At 39.5% G+C, this 15,956-nt stretch overlaps 1 protein-coding gene across 1 annotated transcript; it reads right to left on the minus strand.

Moving 5' to 3' along the window:
• Window positions 1-785: 785 nt before the first annotated feature.
• On the minus strand, window positions 786-13,950 carry tnfaip1 (tumor necrosis factor, alpha-induced protein 1 (endothelial)). Its single transcript, XM_033630293.2, has 7 exons — window positions 13,778-13,950; window positions 10,537-10,892; window positions 9,860-10,029; window positions 4,820-4,903; window positions 4,340-4,392; window positions 3,969-4,164; window positions 786-1,585 (listed from the first exon to the last, which is right to left on the minus strand). Exons 2-7 carry the CDS (start codon window positions 10,781-10,783, stop codon window positions 1,355-1,357), a joined length of 981 nt encoding a protein of 326 aa, XP_033486184.1. The 5' UTR covers window positions 10,784-10,892; window positions 13,778-13,950; the 3' UTR covers window positions 786-1,354.
• Window positions 13,951-15,956: the final 2,006 nt, after the last annotated feature.

The following is a 15,956-nucleotide window of genomic DNA, read 5'->3' on the forward strand; positions in this document are numbered from 1 at the left end:
AATACTTGAGTTATGGTCAGAAAAATATTTTGTGAGGTCACACTGACCTTTGACAACAAAATTCTTATCAGTTTATTTCAGTGCAAGTGGATGCTTGTGTCAAATTTAAAGAAATTCCCTCAAGGTGCTCTTGAGTATCACGTTCACAACAATGAGACAGATGCAAGGCCCTAAACCAAGAGAATGTTTCATGTGGGATTTCCCTGTTGGAAAAAAAAACTAAATCGTGACAGATTAAATGTCCAAGCCACAGAAAACATGGTGAGTATAAGCCAACCTTTTTCCTTTAACCATGGAACCTACAGGAGCAGCTGCGGTTTTCAGGTTAATGAGCTGTGTGTAGCATGATGTCAGGTTGCAGTTGCTCAGAGCATGATGAGAATAGGCTGGTTATTTACGGTCATCCTTATAAAACACAGCATTTTGTTTGGCTGCTCTGCAAACGCAAACACACACACACACACACACACACCCACACACACACACACACACACACACACACACACACACACACACAAATTGATCTGACAAAGTAGCTGATCAACAAGTATTTGCTGCCTCCATAATTCTGGAACCAGCAAATTTCACTGCACTTGCAGTTACCACCTGTAACCACAGGTGTCAGCGATGTGTGATGACTACAGGGTATCGTGCGTTCTTTAGCTTCACTGGTTCTTAGAAGCAAGCTGCTAATAACTAGAACTATGTAACTGTAAGTAAGAATTCAAACTGTAGATTTTCTAATTAGACCTGCCTATTAAAAAGATTACAAAGACAAACAGCAGTGGAATAACAAGAACTTTTATCTTCACAGCTGGAAAAAAGGCATCATGGTAAACTGCATTGAAATATGTCAGAGGCACTAGTTCTGGAAAAACTAAACAGATTCAAACAACAGGCTGTCATAAATGTGTATATGAAAAATACAATCTATAAATATGAAACATGCGCTCCTGCTGATGTAAGTGCTATGATTGTGACAGTATTTCTTCTAAGAAATAGTGCATATCAGTGATTTTTCTTCCACTACTAATCTACATTTATAAAAAATAATAATAATAATAATAATAATAATCTAGAGTTCTCTAGATATTTGAAGTAGTTGCTCTGAATCTTCTGATAATATTTCATAAATTATGATGGACTGAGCAGACTACACCACAACTATCTAGAGTAAAAAGTCAGATGCAATAACATCAAGGCCACAGTTTGGACTTCTTTAAGATAGTGGTAAAGAAAGTAAGATAATAAACTATTCAAAAGAGAAATGCACGGGCATCAACAGATTTCATGTTCGAAAGTTCATCATCAATGTGAAAAGCTGAAATCTGTCCAGCCGTTTGTGGTTTCAGTCTCAGTGTCCCAGTGGTCGGTCGTCATACGTGCTGTACCTCTTGACGTGGATTCGACGGACACGCTCGCGGAGCTCGGCTCCACCGGGCCCGTCTTCTTCCTCACTGTGAGAGCCACAGTTGGTGTAGCTCCGACGTGTGGCCTCCAGCAGGGAGTTGTCTGGCAGCGGCATTGTCTCATAGAGCAAGGTGTTCAGAGTCTCCTCATAGATTCGAGCTTCAGGAAACTCCACCTGAGGAAGGAAGAGACAGATGCCAACTATTTCTACAGCGTCAATTCACATCACACCCAGAGCCTCCAAATTTATTGGCCTTCCCAACCCCAACCTCTCAGACCAACAACAGCCAAGCCATAACACTTAATTACTCGGCATAGCACAGCCTCAGGCAACCTCCCAACCTCTTCTACACACCGCTTCCATCTGGTCATAAATAGAGACCCCTGGCCGGGAGATGGGTACGCTATATCAAGTTTTGTCCTCTCTGCCACAGCATCACTCAACAAGACACACCAGTAACTGGCAAGTGTGTGGGTGCTATGTGTGAATTAATATGGATGTATCTAATGTTTTTCATGTATTTATTGTGTGTTTTCTAATGTATTCATGTATTGTATTTATATGAGGCCCTATAAAGACTGTGCCAACAAATGTCTCTGGAGAAGTATTATAAAGAATCAATCCATCTATCTTTCTTATCCATCTATCTAAGTAAAAGGTAGACATTTGGTGTTCCACGCTTCACGCATACCTGCAGGCCGAGCAAAAGAACAAAAAAAATTCTGTGCAATTGCTAGAGGGCATTTATACCCAATAAAGTCAAATCCACATCATCTGTCAGTATTCATTTAGTACATTTGACTACACATGGCCAAGGATGCAGCACACAAAAAAGACCCTCTGGCTCTTTTGGGATGCTAATTTGCCTTTTCCTCTCAAATAAGTGTGTGTACATGCTAATTTGGGATTTTTTTTTTTTTACAAGGGTAAAAAATGCTATAAAAGCAATGGACTCCTTTCCCATTGTCAGTAGACCAGAGCTCTGCAGCAGACAATTATGCCTTTCTGTGTGTGTGTTTTTTCTTATTTGGTGTGTCAAATTGGACATCACAGACAGGTCAGAAAACAGGTTGGTAAACAGTAGGAAGCAGCATGGAGGCCTTTGAACCCTTTACAGTGGTTACTTCTTTTTTTCTCTTACTTATTCAGTCTCTTTCCAACATAGTGCAGACTAATTTGGAACAATATTTGAGCGCTGCTTGGATGGAGATGGACGGTACTTTGTGGTGGCGCATCATTGCATTGCACTGCAATGCCGATCAGAGCCAGAGACAATACACATGCCTACTGCAGAGTCATTTGACCCAGGTGTGAATGCCAATTGTGACCTTTCCCATTACATTAAAAAGTCAGATGTTAGCAAGTGTTAGCAGATTTTTTTTTGTGAAGTGGAAAATGAGCTTACCAGTTTTATAAATGAGGGCCCAGGTAACTGTACATTTGTGTACACATGCAGCAGATCAGTGATCACATTTATTTTCTTCCCCCACCTTTATATTGGAATTTGGGTTGTCAAACGATTAAAAAAATGAATCTAATTAATTACATGCTCTGTGATTAATTTATCTAAATTAATCATCTACATCAATTTTTGCTGTGAAAGTATTTAAAAAAAATTAATTCAAATGAGTCTTGGCAGATGTGTCGTAGTAAGACTGCTGGACTTTGGACACAATATTTCAGGGTTGAAGTACTCGGATGGTACGAAAATTCCTTACTGCAGAAATTGCAGAGAGCAGTATCAATATGCAAACAGGTGTTTAAAGGCGTTTCTGCATCCATTTGTGGTGAACTGTGGGTGTGGAAATCACCTCACATCCCAAAATGTGTCTGAATTTTACAGTCAAATGCCAGGGATTAATGTTAACTACTTTGAATTTCAGAGGCCACTTTGGGTCACTTTCAGGTTTGGTCAGACACTGGATGAAGTAGTTTTGAATACGAGGAACTATTGCTACCATCAACGTTTTTTCCTTTCTTCCTGCTGCTCTTTTCCTTAAGTCGTTGTCACACACATGCATACATGTAAAAGCTGATTAGAAACCTGGTTACCTGTGTACATGGTCATGTAGTTCTTCAAAGAAAAATCTATCCAAGGTAACCAAGTTTCAAGAAGTCCCCCACCTCAGTTGTATGAAGCCATTCATATAAGCTTTCTTTTTCTTTTTAAAAAACAGCAGTTGTGACATAAGCACAGGGGCAGTTTTGGTGCAAGAATGAAATGCAACCCACAAAGTGCAGGTGACGTAACAGAATTGTGTGTTTAAAGGCTTATCAGATGCCAAACCACTGCACAATAGTTTGTAATACTCAGACAGCATTTCAGGACAGGATGATGGTGAGGTTAACAATGGAAATACAGCATTATTGTACAGAGTACTCTACCAGGAATGTGTGCTTGCATGTATTTGATTTGACAATGCAGCTTCTTGCTGGATGATGTCGCACTGTGCTGCGACATAAGCTGAGCTTTGTTCAACATTTTGGCTAGTGTCCTCTGCCTTGGCAGCCCGCTGCAAAACCAAGTCAGCCTAAATGTGGCCTAATCTATCCTCACCTTGGTCTGCTTCTTCTCCGTGGCATAGACGATGGAGGTGCAGCACACCTCAGCCAGCTTGCGACTCTGACCGTAGAAGGACCAGCAGCAGATCTCGTCTCCGATCACGTCTTTGATGAAGAGGACGCGGCCGTTGAAGCTGAGGGACAGCCTGTCAAACAGCTCGATGTTCTTCAAAAGGTTGTCATCCGAGTTACTGTCAAGACAAAAGTACCCTGACATTGACTAGCACTGCTTCATCATTTACACCGCTCTATGTCCTGAGGCTCATTAGACTTTATTAGTAAGAAAAATCTGTGCTTCCCTCAAAATAAATCAATTATTCTTCTAATGATGGAAGCAGTGAGGCCTCTGGAGGAAGGCTTTCTCACCTGGTGTAGGAGTACTTGTTATTGCTTCTGTTGTACACCAGCTTTACCACAGGCTAAAAGAGGGAGAAAAAAGGATTAAATATCTGGATTTCATTTCTTTAATATCAAAATGTACCAACTATAAATACACTTTGAGTAGGCATCATCCATTTGGCAGGAGTACTACGACAAGAGGGCAGAAAGTTAATGTTCCTATGAATATCTAAGTGAATTCACATGAAAAAGTTTTCTTCATTTGTGAATAACTGCTCAGTGAGATTAAAGGATATGGCTAACATCCGTTTATCTTTTAATTATCAATAATACATCCTATGAGAGGATCAATCAAAAGAGCATTTTGATGATTGCTTTTCTGGTTGTCACATGGCACTGGTAACAATCTAACTTTGGGAGATGCTGTTAAAGAAATTCAGAACTGTTTTCCTTCACTAATTCCAGATTGATAACAATGATCAAAATTCTAGCACAGCCTATATTTACCTTGGTAGAAGACTGGATGAGCCTCTCTTCTTCCTTACTGGATGTGACCACAGGTATGACACACAGGGGCTGCTCTTTATTGCCCTGAAAATAACAAACCAACAGACAATTGGAGTTAGAGGTATCCACAAACTGTACGAAATAATGAACATAGCCACTGTGACGTCACCTATTGGTCTGTGGACTCCTGTTTTAAATCCTCAAGTCTGGCAGTTTGGCCGTCGTCCGTGGGGTTTTTGGAGCCAGAAGTGACCATATTTGGACCAGAGGGTGTAGCTAGCCTTAATGCTAGCTGCTAGCTTGGTTAGCATGGTGCATTTACATTTATGGTTAACTGTGATGATGCTAATGCTAATTTTCACCAACACAAAACAGGCTTAAACAATTCAAACAAAACAGACTCACCAGAATAACTAAACGTCCTTAGAGGTTTTTTTTAGTGCAGCCAAAAGTTGAAAAAGACTTTTTTTAGGCAACCAAAGCTTTACAATTAAATTTCATGAACTGAAAACAGTTGAAATTGACATTGAAATTGTAAAGGCTACCCTTAACTCTGTGAATTTCTGCAGCATTCCTTACAGCATTCACTAGTGATAAGGCACTAAACACAGCTGTAAACAGGGGAAGAGGCTTTTGCAGTGGCAGCTGCTTATTTAGTTGCATTGTTCATCTAGCATAAGACGTGCATAACATGGTTTGGGGTGTTGGTAGTGTGTTGATACATTGTGTGCTACACAAGAGTAATAATAAGAAGATGAAGAAACACCTGACACAGTCCTTTGCTCTGTATGCTGCTTACAAAGAGTATGTAATGGCTCTCAGGAGGCATGTTTGTGCTGTTCATTCATAAACTCCTGGACATGATGATGAATGAATGACAGCCGCTAAGCTTAGAATTCAATGACTTGCTGTCTTGCAATCTGTCCCCCTGGAAAGCAATAGATGTGTAAACCTTGGAAACCCAGCAGACATTCCTGTGAACATCTGTCAGTATGATGCATACCCACTGACACTTGTCTTCCACAGATGGTGCAGCAAACTGTATTGCCACCATAGCCCAGAGGCATGAATACACACTGTGGTCCCCAGCAAATCAGATCTGCGCACCTGAGTGCCTCTGTTGTAGAGCTGAATAGAGCTCAGATAAAACATACAGCCATGGCCAAGCCCTGAGAACCATGAACTATAAACTGAAGGAACTCTAATGCCTGGTTCCCACTACACCATATCAGCCCAATTCTAGCCCGACGCAGTGACATACAGTGTCAGCATGGATCGTGAACGACAAAGAGTGTCATGTCAAGTCAAGTCAAACTTTATTTATAAAGCAAATTTAAAAACAACCTCAGTCGACCAAAGTGCTGTACAGTTACTGAAATATAATATAATCATACACAAATATCATAATAAATAAAACAATAAAGGAAATACTAAAATTAGAATAAAAAAGGAAGTAAAAGAGTAAAAAGAGTAAAAGCCAAGGATTCTCGCCTAGCTGGGACTGAACGTCAAGGAGAAAAGATGGGTTTTCAGTAATGTTTCAAAGTGCTCAACAGACTGTGCAGCTCTAACCTGGAATGGTAGGCTGTTCCACAGCTTTGGGGCCGCCACTGACAAGGCTCTGTCCCCACGAGTAGAGAGTCTGGACCGAGGTACTGCCAGGAGCAGCTGGTTTGACGACCTAAGTGCTCTAGAAGTACTGTGAGGCTGTACAAGCTCTGATAAATAAGACGGTGCCAGACCATTTAAACACTTAAAAACAATTAATAAAACCTTGAACTGGATCCTAAAATTAACAGGCAGCCAGTGCAAAGATGCAAGGATGGGACTGATGTGATCACACCGTTTCTTTCCAGTCAGCAGGCGGGCGGCTGCATTTTGGACTACCTGTAAACGGCGCAGTGCTGACTGGTCGAGACCAACAAACAAAGAGTTACAGTAGTCTAGGCGTGATGTAACAAAGGTGTGAATAACACAATAATCCATTGTTTCATCTCGTGTAGTGTGTCATAGTAGACAACAACCAATGCCACACTCTGGGACACCTCACATCATTCCAACAGAAAGTCTAGCATGTTTTGCCTGGTTCACACTACACAACATTTCTGACCGTTCCAACAGTCACTATGTCATATTAGGCTATTGTGGAGTCATAAAATCGAGCCGTGACTCGGCAGACATGACACACTACACGATGGTCCATACCAATCATCCCCAATCGTTTTTCACAACGTGTGTGATGTCATCGGGTTATTCTTGTCCTATTTTTATTACTTTTACTTTTATTTCAGTCACTGTGTCTGTTCATGTGCCAGCTGAAATGTTGTTGTACTAACGTAAAAAGTGCCACCAGATGCCAGGAGCTACATTTGAAGTACCGTACCCAAACATGCAAGTCACTGAATCCACCATAACAAGTTCCTGCAAATGTTTCACAATAAAAGCCTATTTAGAAAATGAAGGGGTTCTCTCAACCAAAGTTAGGAATAACCAGGAATAACAGTTCCTTCAGTTTATAGTTCATGGTTCTCAGGGCTTGGCCATGGCTGTATGTTTTATCTGAGCTCTATTCAGCTCTACAACAGAGGCACTCAGGTGCGCAGATCTGATTTGCTGGGGACCACAGTGTGTATTCATGCCTCTGGGCTATGGCTACAATACAGTTTGCTGCACCATCTGTGGAAGACAAGTGTCAGTGGGTATGCATCATAGGTATGCATCATACCGACAGATGTTCATAGGAATGTCTGCTGGGTTTCCAAGGTTTACACATCTTTTGTTTTCCAGGGGGACAGATTGCAAGACAGCAAGTCATTGAATTCTAAGCTAGGCGTCTGTTGCCGTCTACTATGACACACTACACGAGATGAAACAATGGATTATCGTGTACAACACTCTTTGTCGTTCACGATCCATGCCGACACCGTACGTCGCTACATTGGGCTATAATTAGGCTGATATTGTGTCATATGAACCAAGCATTTGATTTTCGTCATTCATGATTTCTCCCCTCACAGCCATCACTTTGACAAATAGGGGCACAGGGCCATCTGCTGCTGTGGACAACTGTATGACAACAACACCAAAGCCTTTACGATATGTCCTCTAGGGATGTTACCACACAGAGTAAAAAGGGAAAAATTATGGTGGTGAGTATTTCCATTAGCATCAAGCTAGCAAACAATGTTACTTCTTCATAATGCAGACGGACATAAAGTAAGAAAATTTAAAAAATAGTGGCTTTTACTTACCACAACTGCAGAGGGTACCAGCTTCATTTGAAACAGACTACATTATAAACAGATCTTTGTTTATTATTCCCTCTGTATTTTTATACTTCTATTTTTTATCCGCTCTCTTTTGCCTTGATAAAGTTAATGCATGACTTCATTTCAAATGCAACACTTCCTGTTTTTGTTTCAAATTAAAAGCCCATTATAACTTTGCTTGAGAGAATGTCTTTATTTTCTAAATAGGCTTTTATTGTGAAACATTTGCAGGAACTAGTTGTGGAGGATTCAGTGACTTGCATGTTTACGTACGGTACTTCAAATGCAGCTCCTGCCATCTGTTGGCACTTTTTTTACGTTACTACAACAACATTTCGGCTGGCACATGAACAGACACAGTGACTGAAATAAAAGTAAAAGTAATAAAAATAGGACAAGAATAACCCGATGACATGACACACGTCGTGAAAGACAACCGAGGATAATTGGTGTGGACCATCGTGTAGTCTGTCATGTCTGTCGGCCAAGTCACGTCACGGCACGATTTTATGACTCCACCATCGACTAATGTGACATAGTGACTGTCAGATAGCCAAAGGAAGTCAGTAGCAAGTATAAGTGAACAATTTGGATAATCTGCTCCCAGAGTATATGGCATTTAATATCCTGATATCTATAGATAGGCAGATGGACGGACAGATATACAGAGATAGATAGAGTGCATTTTTGATAAATAAACTACAACAATTTAAAGATAACTCAAGCCATGTTAGCACTTGCACAGCCGTAATTTGATCTAAATGCTAACATTAGTATGCTAACATGCTCACAAGGACAATGCTAACATGCTGATGTTTAGCAGATATAGTGTTTCCCATGGTCACAGTCTTCCCTTAGCAGGTTAGCATGCTAATATTTGACAATTAGCACTACAACGTAAAACTGAAGCTGATGGGAATGTCATACATTTTGGTTATAGACCAATATATTGGAAAAATTACATTTTTTGCCAGATTTATACTGAACAAATTTTCGGGGAACCAAAAATTTCTCTCACCAAAGCCGTGGACCGTCCAACCCAGCGACCAGCTAAACAACATCAACATTGCAACATTACATTAATAACATTTATGATATCTGCATTCCACTTAGCAGAGGCCCTGTTACTGTGCATGCTGGCTCACTGGAATAGCTTACTGGGACACTTAATGGAACTGAGCCATGGTTAATGTCAGAAGTTTAACCTGTGCTTTTCCTGCTATGACAATTGAAAATGTCTACTGAAAAAAAGATCCATCCAGTGCATTAAATACTTGATAATGATGCTAGAATCCTGTAAACACAACACTGCGCGATAGCAGTCATAGTCACTGATTTATGATACTGCCACCAATGGCTTCATAGAACCAGGGTTATTTATAGTTATCATTAGGGGTGGGGGAAAAACTCAATTCTTAGATGGATCGCAATGTGGACGTGGACAATTCTTCAATGATTCACAAATGTCAGTAATTGATTATCTAAACATAGAGGAAAATATCAGTTTACTAAAATATCTGGATATTTAAAGACAGGGCAAGTTTAAACTTTCATAAATTTGTTTTTTTTTTACAATATCTGGTTTCAGGAGGTGCTGCCACCTTCAAATTTCTACCTGAGTGTCACTGACTGGGCTTGGTACGTTTTGTATTATGCAGAGATAATAAATGTCTAACCAGAACTCTTCTGCTGATACAAACTTTCCAGAGGCTTCAAACTACATCCTCTTTTCTCCATGTTTCAAATATCTGTCAGTGTTGGCATGACTTACCTGCAGGGTGTTTTGACAAAGCTCTACTAGGTCCTGGACGAGGTAATACTTTGCCTCGGCGAGCAGCTCCTGGACAGCCTGCCGCCCTTTAGGTAAGGTGACTGTGCCATCACGTAGGAAGCACAGGATGCTGCCAAAGTGTTTCCCACTGCGGTCGATCAGGATCCAACCTGAACAGAAACAACAGACCAGGTTGAGAATATGCACATCTAAGCCACTGGTGCACAATACTGTGGCAAGATTACAGTTCCCAGAATGCGAGGCCAACATTACAGCTAACTGTGTGTCCTTGAGAGGCAATGATGATCAAATCATATGAGACTTTTTTTTTATTGTTATTTCAGTAAAATTAGTTCATCCACTCTCAGCTAGACCTGTTGTGATCATAATGAGCAACAAGTATGGTTTATAGCAGCAGTGGATAAGACATTTCCCAAAAAAAGCCATAAATGTGTCAGTGAAGTTGTGTGTTTTATAACAGCATTTATATATTAAGTCATAACTAGCTCAAAATCAATACAACATTGCTGTGTTGACTTTTAACCAGCAATGCCATGCACATAGAACATTAAAATGTCAACGCTAGTTTTATGTGTTGCGGAAATATAACAGCATAAAACAGATTTCAGTCGGTGTTTATGGCAGTTATCTGTGTCTGCAATTCAGAGATGGCTTACCCTCTTTATCTGTGAACACTTCCTTCTTTCCACTGAACATGGCTTTCAGCATGGAGTTCTGCTTGGTCAGCACTTGAAGTGTGGTGTAAAACAGGTTCCCGCCAACATTGATCCGGACATACTTGTTGCCCAGCCCCACCGCTCCTCGATAACTGCAGGTCTTGGTCTTGGGACAGGCCAGAGGAGGGGTTGAGGGGTTGGGGTGGGTCTGGGTGTGATGCTGGGGCAGGCAGCTGTCCCCGGACATGTCCCTTTGGAGGTAGATGACCACCCTGCAGACGGAGGTCCGTAGGTCCCCCGCCGTGGTGACAGCTACTGATGAGGCCGCCACAACCTCTCACTGCTCCAGATCATTCCTGGCAAAGTACAGAGCATGAATAAGGCTGTACAAGGAAAGTAAATGGTAACAAATGCTGGTAAAGCAGGACACCCAGTGGCTTACAGCATGTTTCACAATACAGAGTGGAAGCTGCTATTCTCGTTCCCATTTAATGGAAAGTGACTGACTAAGAAAAGACACATATCAATGAGTAAAACTACTCAGTAGACAGACTACACCACAGGGAAATTCATACACCTAATAATTAGAGATGGTCTCTAAGTTTATTCAATCATAACAACCATATGTTAAAAAATCTAGATATATTTTGTCATATTCCAGTGCTATAATACATGCGCATTAATAAAAAATCTACCTAGATTGTTATGGCTATTATCTCAGTATAACAGCAAATCCAGGAAAGTCCCTTTGTTTTAAATTAAAGCGAATACCCACATGACATAATACATACATTAACTCTAATACTAATTAAAAATACTTAGGGGAAAATCCAAGTTTATTTGCACCTTTAAATGATAATACTGAAGGAAATTCAAAATTGCATAAAATTAAATGGGCAATAATATAATTAAAGTTACATTGCAGTAACAGGTAGGGGTTTGAAATACCAGAGGCCCCACAATACGAAAATATCACGATACGTCAGTCACAATACAGAATTATTGCGATTTTAAACATGTTGCGGTCTACTAAGTATTGTGATTATTGTGTTTATTGTGTATTACCTTTTTTTTTACTACAAATTATGTCCCTAAAGTAAAACCTTAGGGACATCTGTATTATCTAAAAAGATAAAGTTTTCAGTCCGTGTATCTCACTTTAGTCATCTTTATTGCAGACAAATGTATCTAGTGGACTGAAAGAACAATTGATTATATTATTCCAGTAGGCTATCAAATGTTTAATTTGTATTTATAATATTAATAATTAATATAGTTTTTTTTAAAAAATCGATACTTCCATCCATGTAACGATACGATATTCATTCATTTTCCACAATTGCTTATCCTGTTAGGGGTCGCGGGGGGGCTGGAGCCTATCCCAGCTGACATTTGGCGAGAGGTGGGGTACACCCTGGACAGGCTGCCAGACTATCACAGGGCTGACACACTGAGACAGACAATCATTCATGCTCACATTCACACCTACGGGCAATTTAGAGTCACAAGCTGATGACCAATTGCGCAGTTCAATAATAATTCTATTTTATGAGAGATGCTACTTGAGCGTACACTTAGTAACCTAAAGCATCAAACCCTGGGTTTGAACCAGGAACCCTCTTGCTGTGGGGTGACAATGTTAACCACTGCATCACCATGCCACCCATGATACAACATTGCTACACAAAAATATTGCGATATTATGCTGGATCCATTTTCCCCCACCACTAATGACAAGTAGCCAACTGTAATGAAGGAAATAAAAGTGTGGAAAAGAAATGTGTCAAACAAATGTACAATAAAACAGCCATATGATTTGAAGTGTGATTTGAAAGTGGCTAATCCTGAGCACTAACAAAAACACCGACAAGCTACTGTTGTCTTAAACAACAACAACAAAAGATATCATACTCAGAACATGTCTCTTTTTGTCACAGGCTACACTTCACTACAGGCTCCAGCCCCCTCGCGAACCCTGACAGGATAAAGGGTTACAAAAAATGACTGAATGAATAAATGTGTACACTAACGTATGGTGAAACTCTTATGAAAGCCTATATCAAAACACACAGTATAAATAGACTCTAATGCTTCTATAATCTTTTATATTTTCACTTGACTGCTTTATGTTTAAAGACTGTCGCAAAGCTGTTTTACGACATGAGCCCATCAGTGTGGGTGTTAAACAACTCATATTCTCTACTTGTGTAAAATTAGTAATACTGTGATGAAAAAAAATACTGCATTCAAAATGTAAAATAAACTACATTTATTACGGAAGGCAGCTTACTTTTCTTAAAATTGGCTATTATTAGCTGCTGATATCCAGTCTGTTCCTGTAGTGATGGTCCCCATAAAGAGAAGCTAGTTCAGTTGAACAGAGTATTGTGACAGCGTTATGCACCACATTAAAGGTTTGAATGGTTTTATTGTCTGAGGTGCTAGCAAATGAATATTGTGCTTTATAACTTCAAGCTAGCTGTTAAAAGTTATTTGTTATTTGGCAAACTGGTGTTTAACTCCCATATCGTCAAAGCATCCACTAACAGAGACCTGTCAAAGCTAAGCTAGGTGAGCAATGGCTAACTGTAACCTAATTTTGACTTACAAAGTGAACTTGTCGTTACTTGGCAAATTATGGTGTTATTTAACACCTAGTTGAGGGTTACCTTGGCTGGACATATACAGAAATGTTATGGACCGAATTCCATTTAATATGTGCCCCTTTTAATAGTTTCTTTTTCGTCAGCAAAGGCCCTATCATAGTGTGAGGCTGTTATAGTAACGTTAATGTGTATGAAAAATACCGTCTTCTGGTCAACTCGTCTTGTCAACACTCCATCACTCATACTTTATTAAAACAAAACATTGTCCCGTTAATTCGCTTTGCGTCACTCTGTCACCGCTACTTCCTACGTGGGTGTGTTTTGCTAATGTTAGCTAATGTTGAACAGGGTGGGCAAACTTTATGCGAATACGGGACAGCCAGACAAACTAGCCAATCCTAAAAATTGAAAATAGACTAAAATCTGGGTTAGTTTCTGAACTGAACACAGCCCGAATTACTCACAACGTAATGTTACATTCGGAAAAGGCTCTAAATTCTCCAGATGTGTTTGTTCTACGAAACAAAGTCACATTAAATTACCAGATTTTTCAATGGAGTACGTGACGTTATGTTCCCTGGCTTCATCCAGCAGTGAGCAACACGTAACGAGTGTAGGAAGCTTGTCTTACTCACCTGCCTGACTGCCTTCTGTTCGTGTTGTCGGATAAACGCACACTGTGTGGCTAATTAACCTGGCCTTTTTCTCCGCGAGGTGGAAATCTACATCAGATTCAGCATCGAGATTTGTGTTGGAGAAAAGTATGTGAAGTTACTCTCCCCTCTGCTTTCTTCTTCTATGGAGTTTACAGCAGGCTGTGCCTTACAGGGCATAATGCTGCCCCCCACAGTCAGTAATATGCATTGCGACACATTTTCTGAAACAGGATTAGAGTCCGCATTATTGGCCATGTGTGCACATCTGTTTTCTGACTGACTGTTTTCTGTATTCGTTGTACATACACAGAATAGTCATACATGTCAAAACAAGGACAATGAAGCTGAACAAGATGAACATAAACTTTTGAGTAGGGGACACTGGGGTTGGTTATGGAAACAAATTTGATTCCATAGTTGGTTGGCACAGTTTTCACTCACTATAGTATTTCTCTGGTATAATTTATGTTAAAATATTCTGACCGGCAGCAAATGAGAGGTTAAGGTCTCAGCTATAAAAGTCATGTTGTGCATTTGTGCTGGGGCTGGTTGGCGCTCGTTATGGGCCTAGTTGGCACAATGTTAAACTGCTATAGTTACAAAAAAAAAAGAAAATTGATGCAATGAAAAGAAACAATTTGAACATTTCATTCAAATAAGAACCAGAAAACAAGAATATTAATATCAGTGCATTTTTAAAACCAAACATTTTTGAGCAGTTTATCAGTAGGAATGTCTAATTACTTTTGCCATTTACTTTTCAGAATAATAATTTAAAAAATATGTAAATATTGTTTCTTACCTTTAAAAATGGTTTTAATCTTTCAAAAAAAATACAGTAACCAACCCCAAAATCAGTGAGTTAACCAACACTGCTAACATCTGAAACAACTCTGTGATAAAATTATATTAGCCAGCTACAATCACTCATCACAGATTTTTAACTCTCATATCAAAATGTAGCTGATTCCTATGTTTAACCAGAAGTAACACTTTGCCAAGATCACTATCTAACAAAGCTTTGTAAAAGCCCATGTAGGTCATGGACTTAGCCTACTATAAAACTGAAATGTTACCCTCATCAAAAAAGTAAATGACTTTCAGATTTTCTGATAGAATGATGCAGGTGGAGAAAGCAAATCTTTTTATGTTATATTTTTGTTTCTGTGATATGAAAACAGTAATGTAACAGGTTGCTTTAAGTAAGTGGATATGACAGTATTTGTATACAGTTTGCTTGAATTATATCTGACAGATATTTACATGTTTTACTGTGTGTTTTCACACTATAAAAATATATAATTTACTGGCAATGTCAGTGCTTGGTAGTTTCATCCAGTCTGCTATTATTATGGCTTTAATCCATCCCCTGCAGTTTATACCTAAGACATGGCATATTCATGTAGGTTACATTCCCATTTAATTTTGACAATTGGATGTTGAGGTAATTATGGATTACTTTGTAAAACATAATGCATTTACTTAAAGCACCTCACACAGGTAGGTAGGCTATCCTTTTGCTCCCAAGCTTCCTCCAACAGGCAGCAGAGGCTGTTAGGTTAGTAGTGTCTATTGGTTCTAGCTGGCTCTAGCTGTTGGAGCATATGTATGTAATTAAGCTGTAAAGCCATCATTTGATTTGCTGCATACAGTCAGGACTTAGGTTTTCAGGAAGCAGGTTGAATTAGTTATTTGGATAAGGTTGCTGGCTCTGCTGGTGTAAAACCAGGGACCCTCCTCCAATCTGGAACCTGGGCTGATGTAAAGAGACATTTTTACAGGTTTTACTAGTAAAATGTACCCAGATTACCAAAACAAAATAAACAAAATGGAAAAGTCAGGAATGATGAAGAAAAATACTTTAAAAAAACACAGCTAGACAGGCTAAGAGCTGTTGACAACAAATAGGCTACGTCAAGATGCACATTAGCATATTAGGACTCAGCTTACAGCTTAAATCATATGAACTAACAGGTATGGTAGACTTTTGAAAAGAATAAGGCAACACGGATGCTTTCAGTTTACAAGATCTGACATATTTATAACTGAATTAATTTACGTTATCTTTCATGCTTCCATACAACAGATGAAGCCCATGCAGAGTGAACATCTCTGCAGCTCTAATATTCAAGAGATTGGACATTTGGCTTCGTCGGTT

The sequence above is a fragment of the Epinephelus lanceolatus genome, chromosome 4, assembly GCF_041903045.1.
Source record: "Epinephelus lanceolatus isolate andai-2023 chromosome 4, ASM4190304v1, whole genome shotgun sequence".
Lineage (NCBI taxonomy): Eukaryota > Metazoa > Chordata > Actinopteri > Perciformes > Serranidae > Epinephelus > Epinephelus lanceolatus.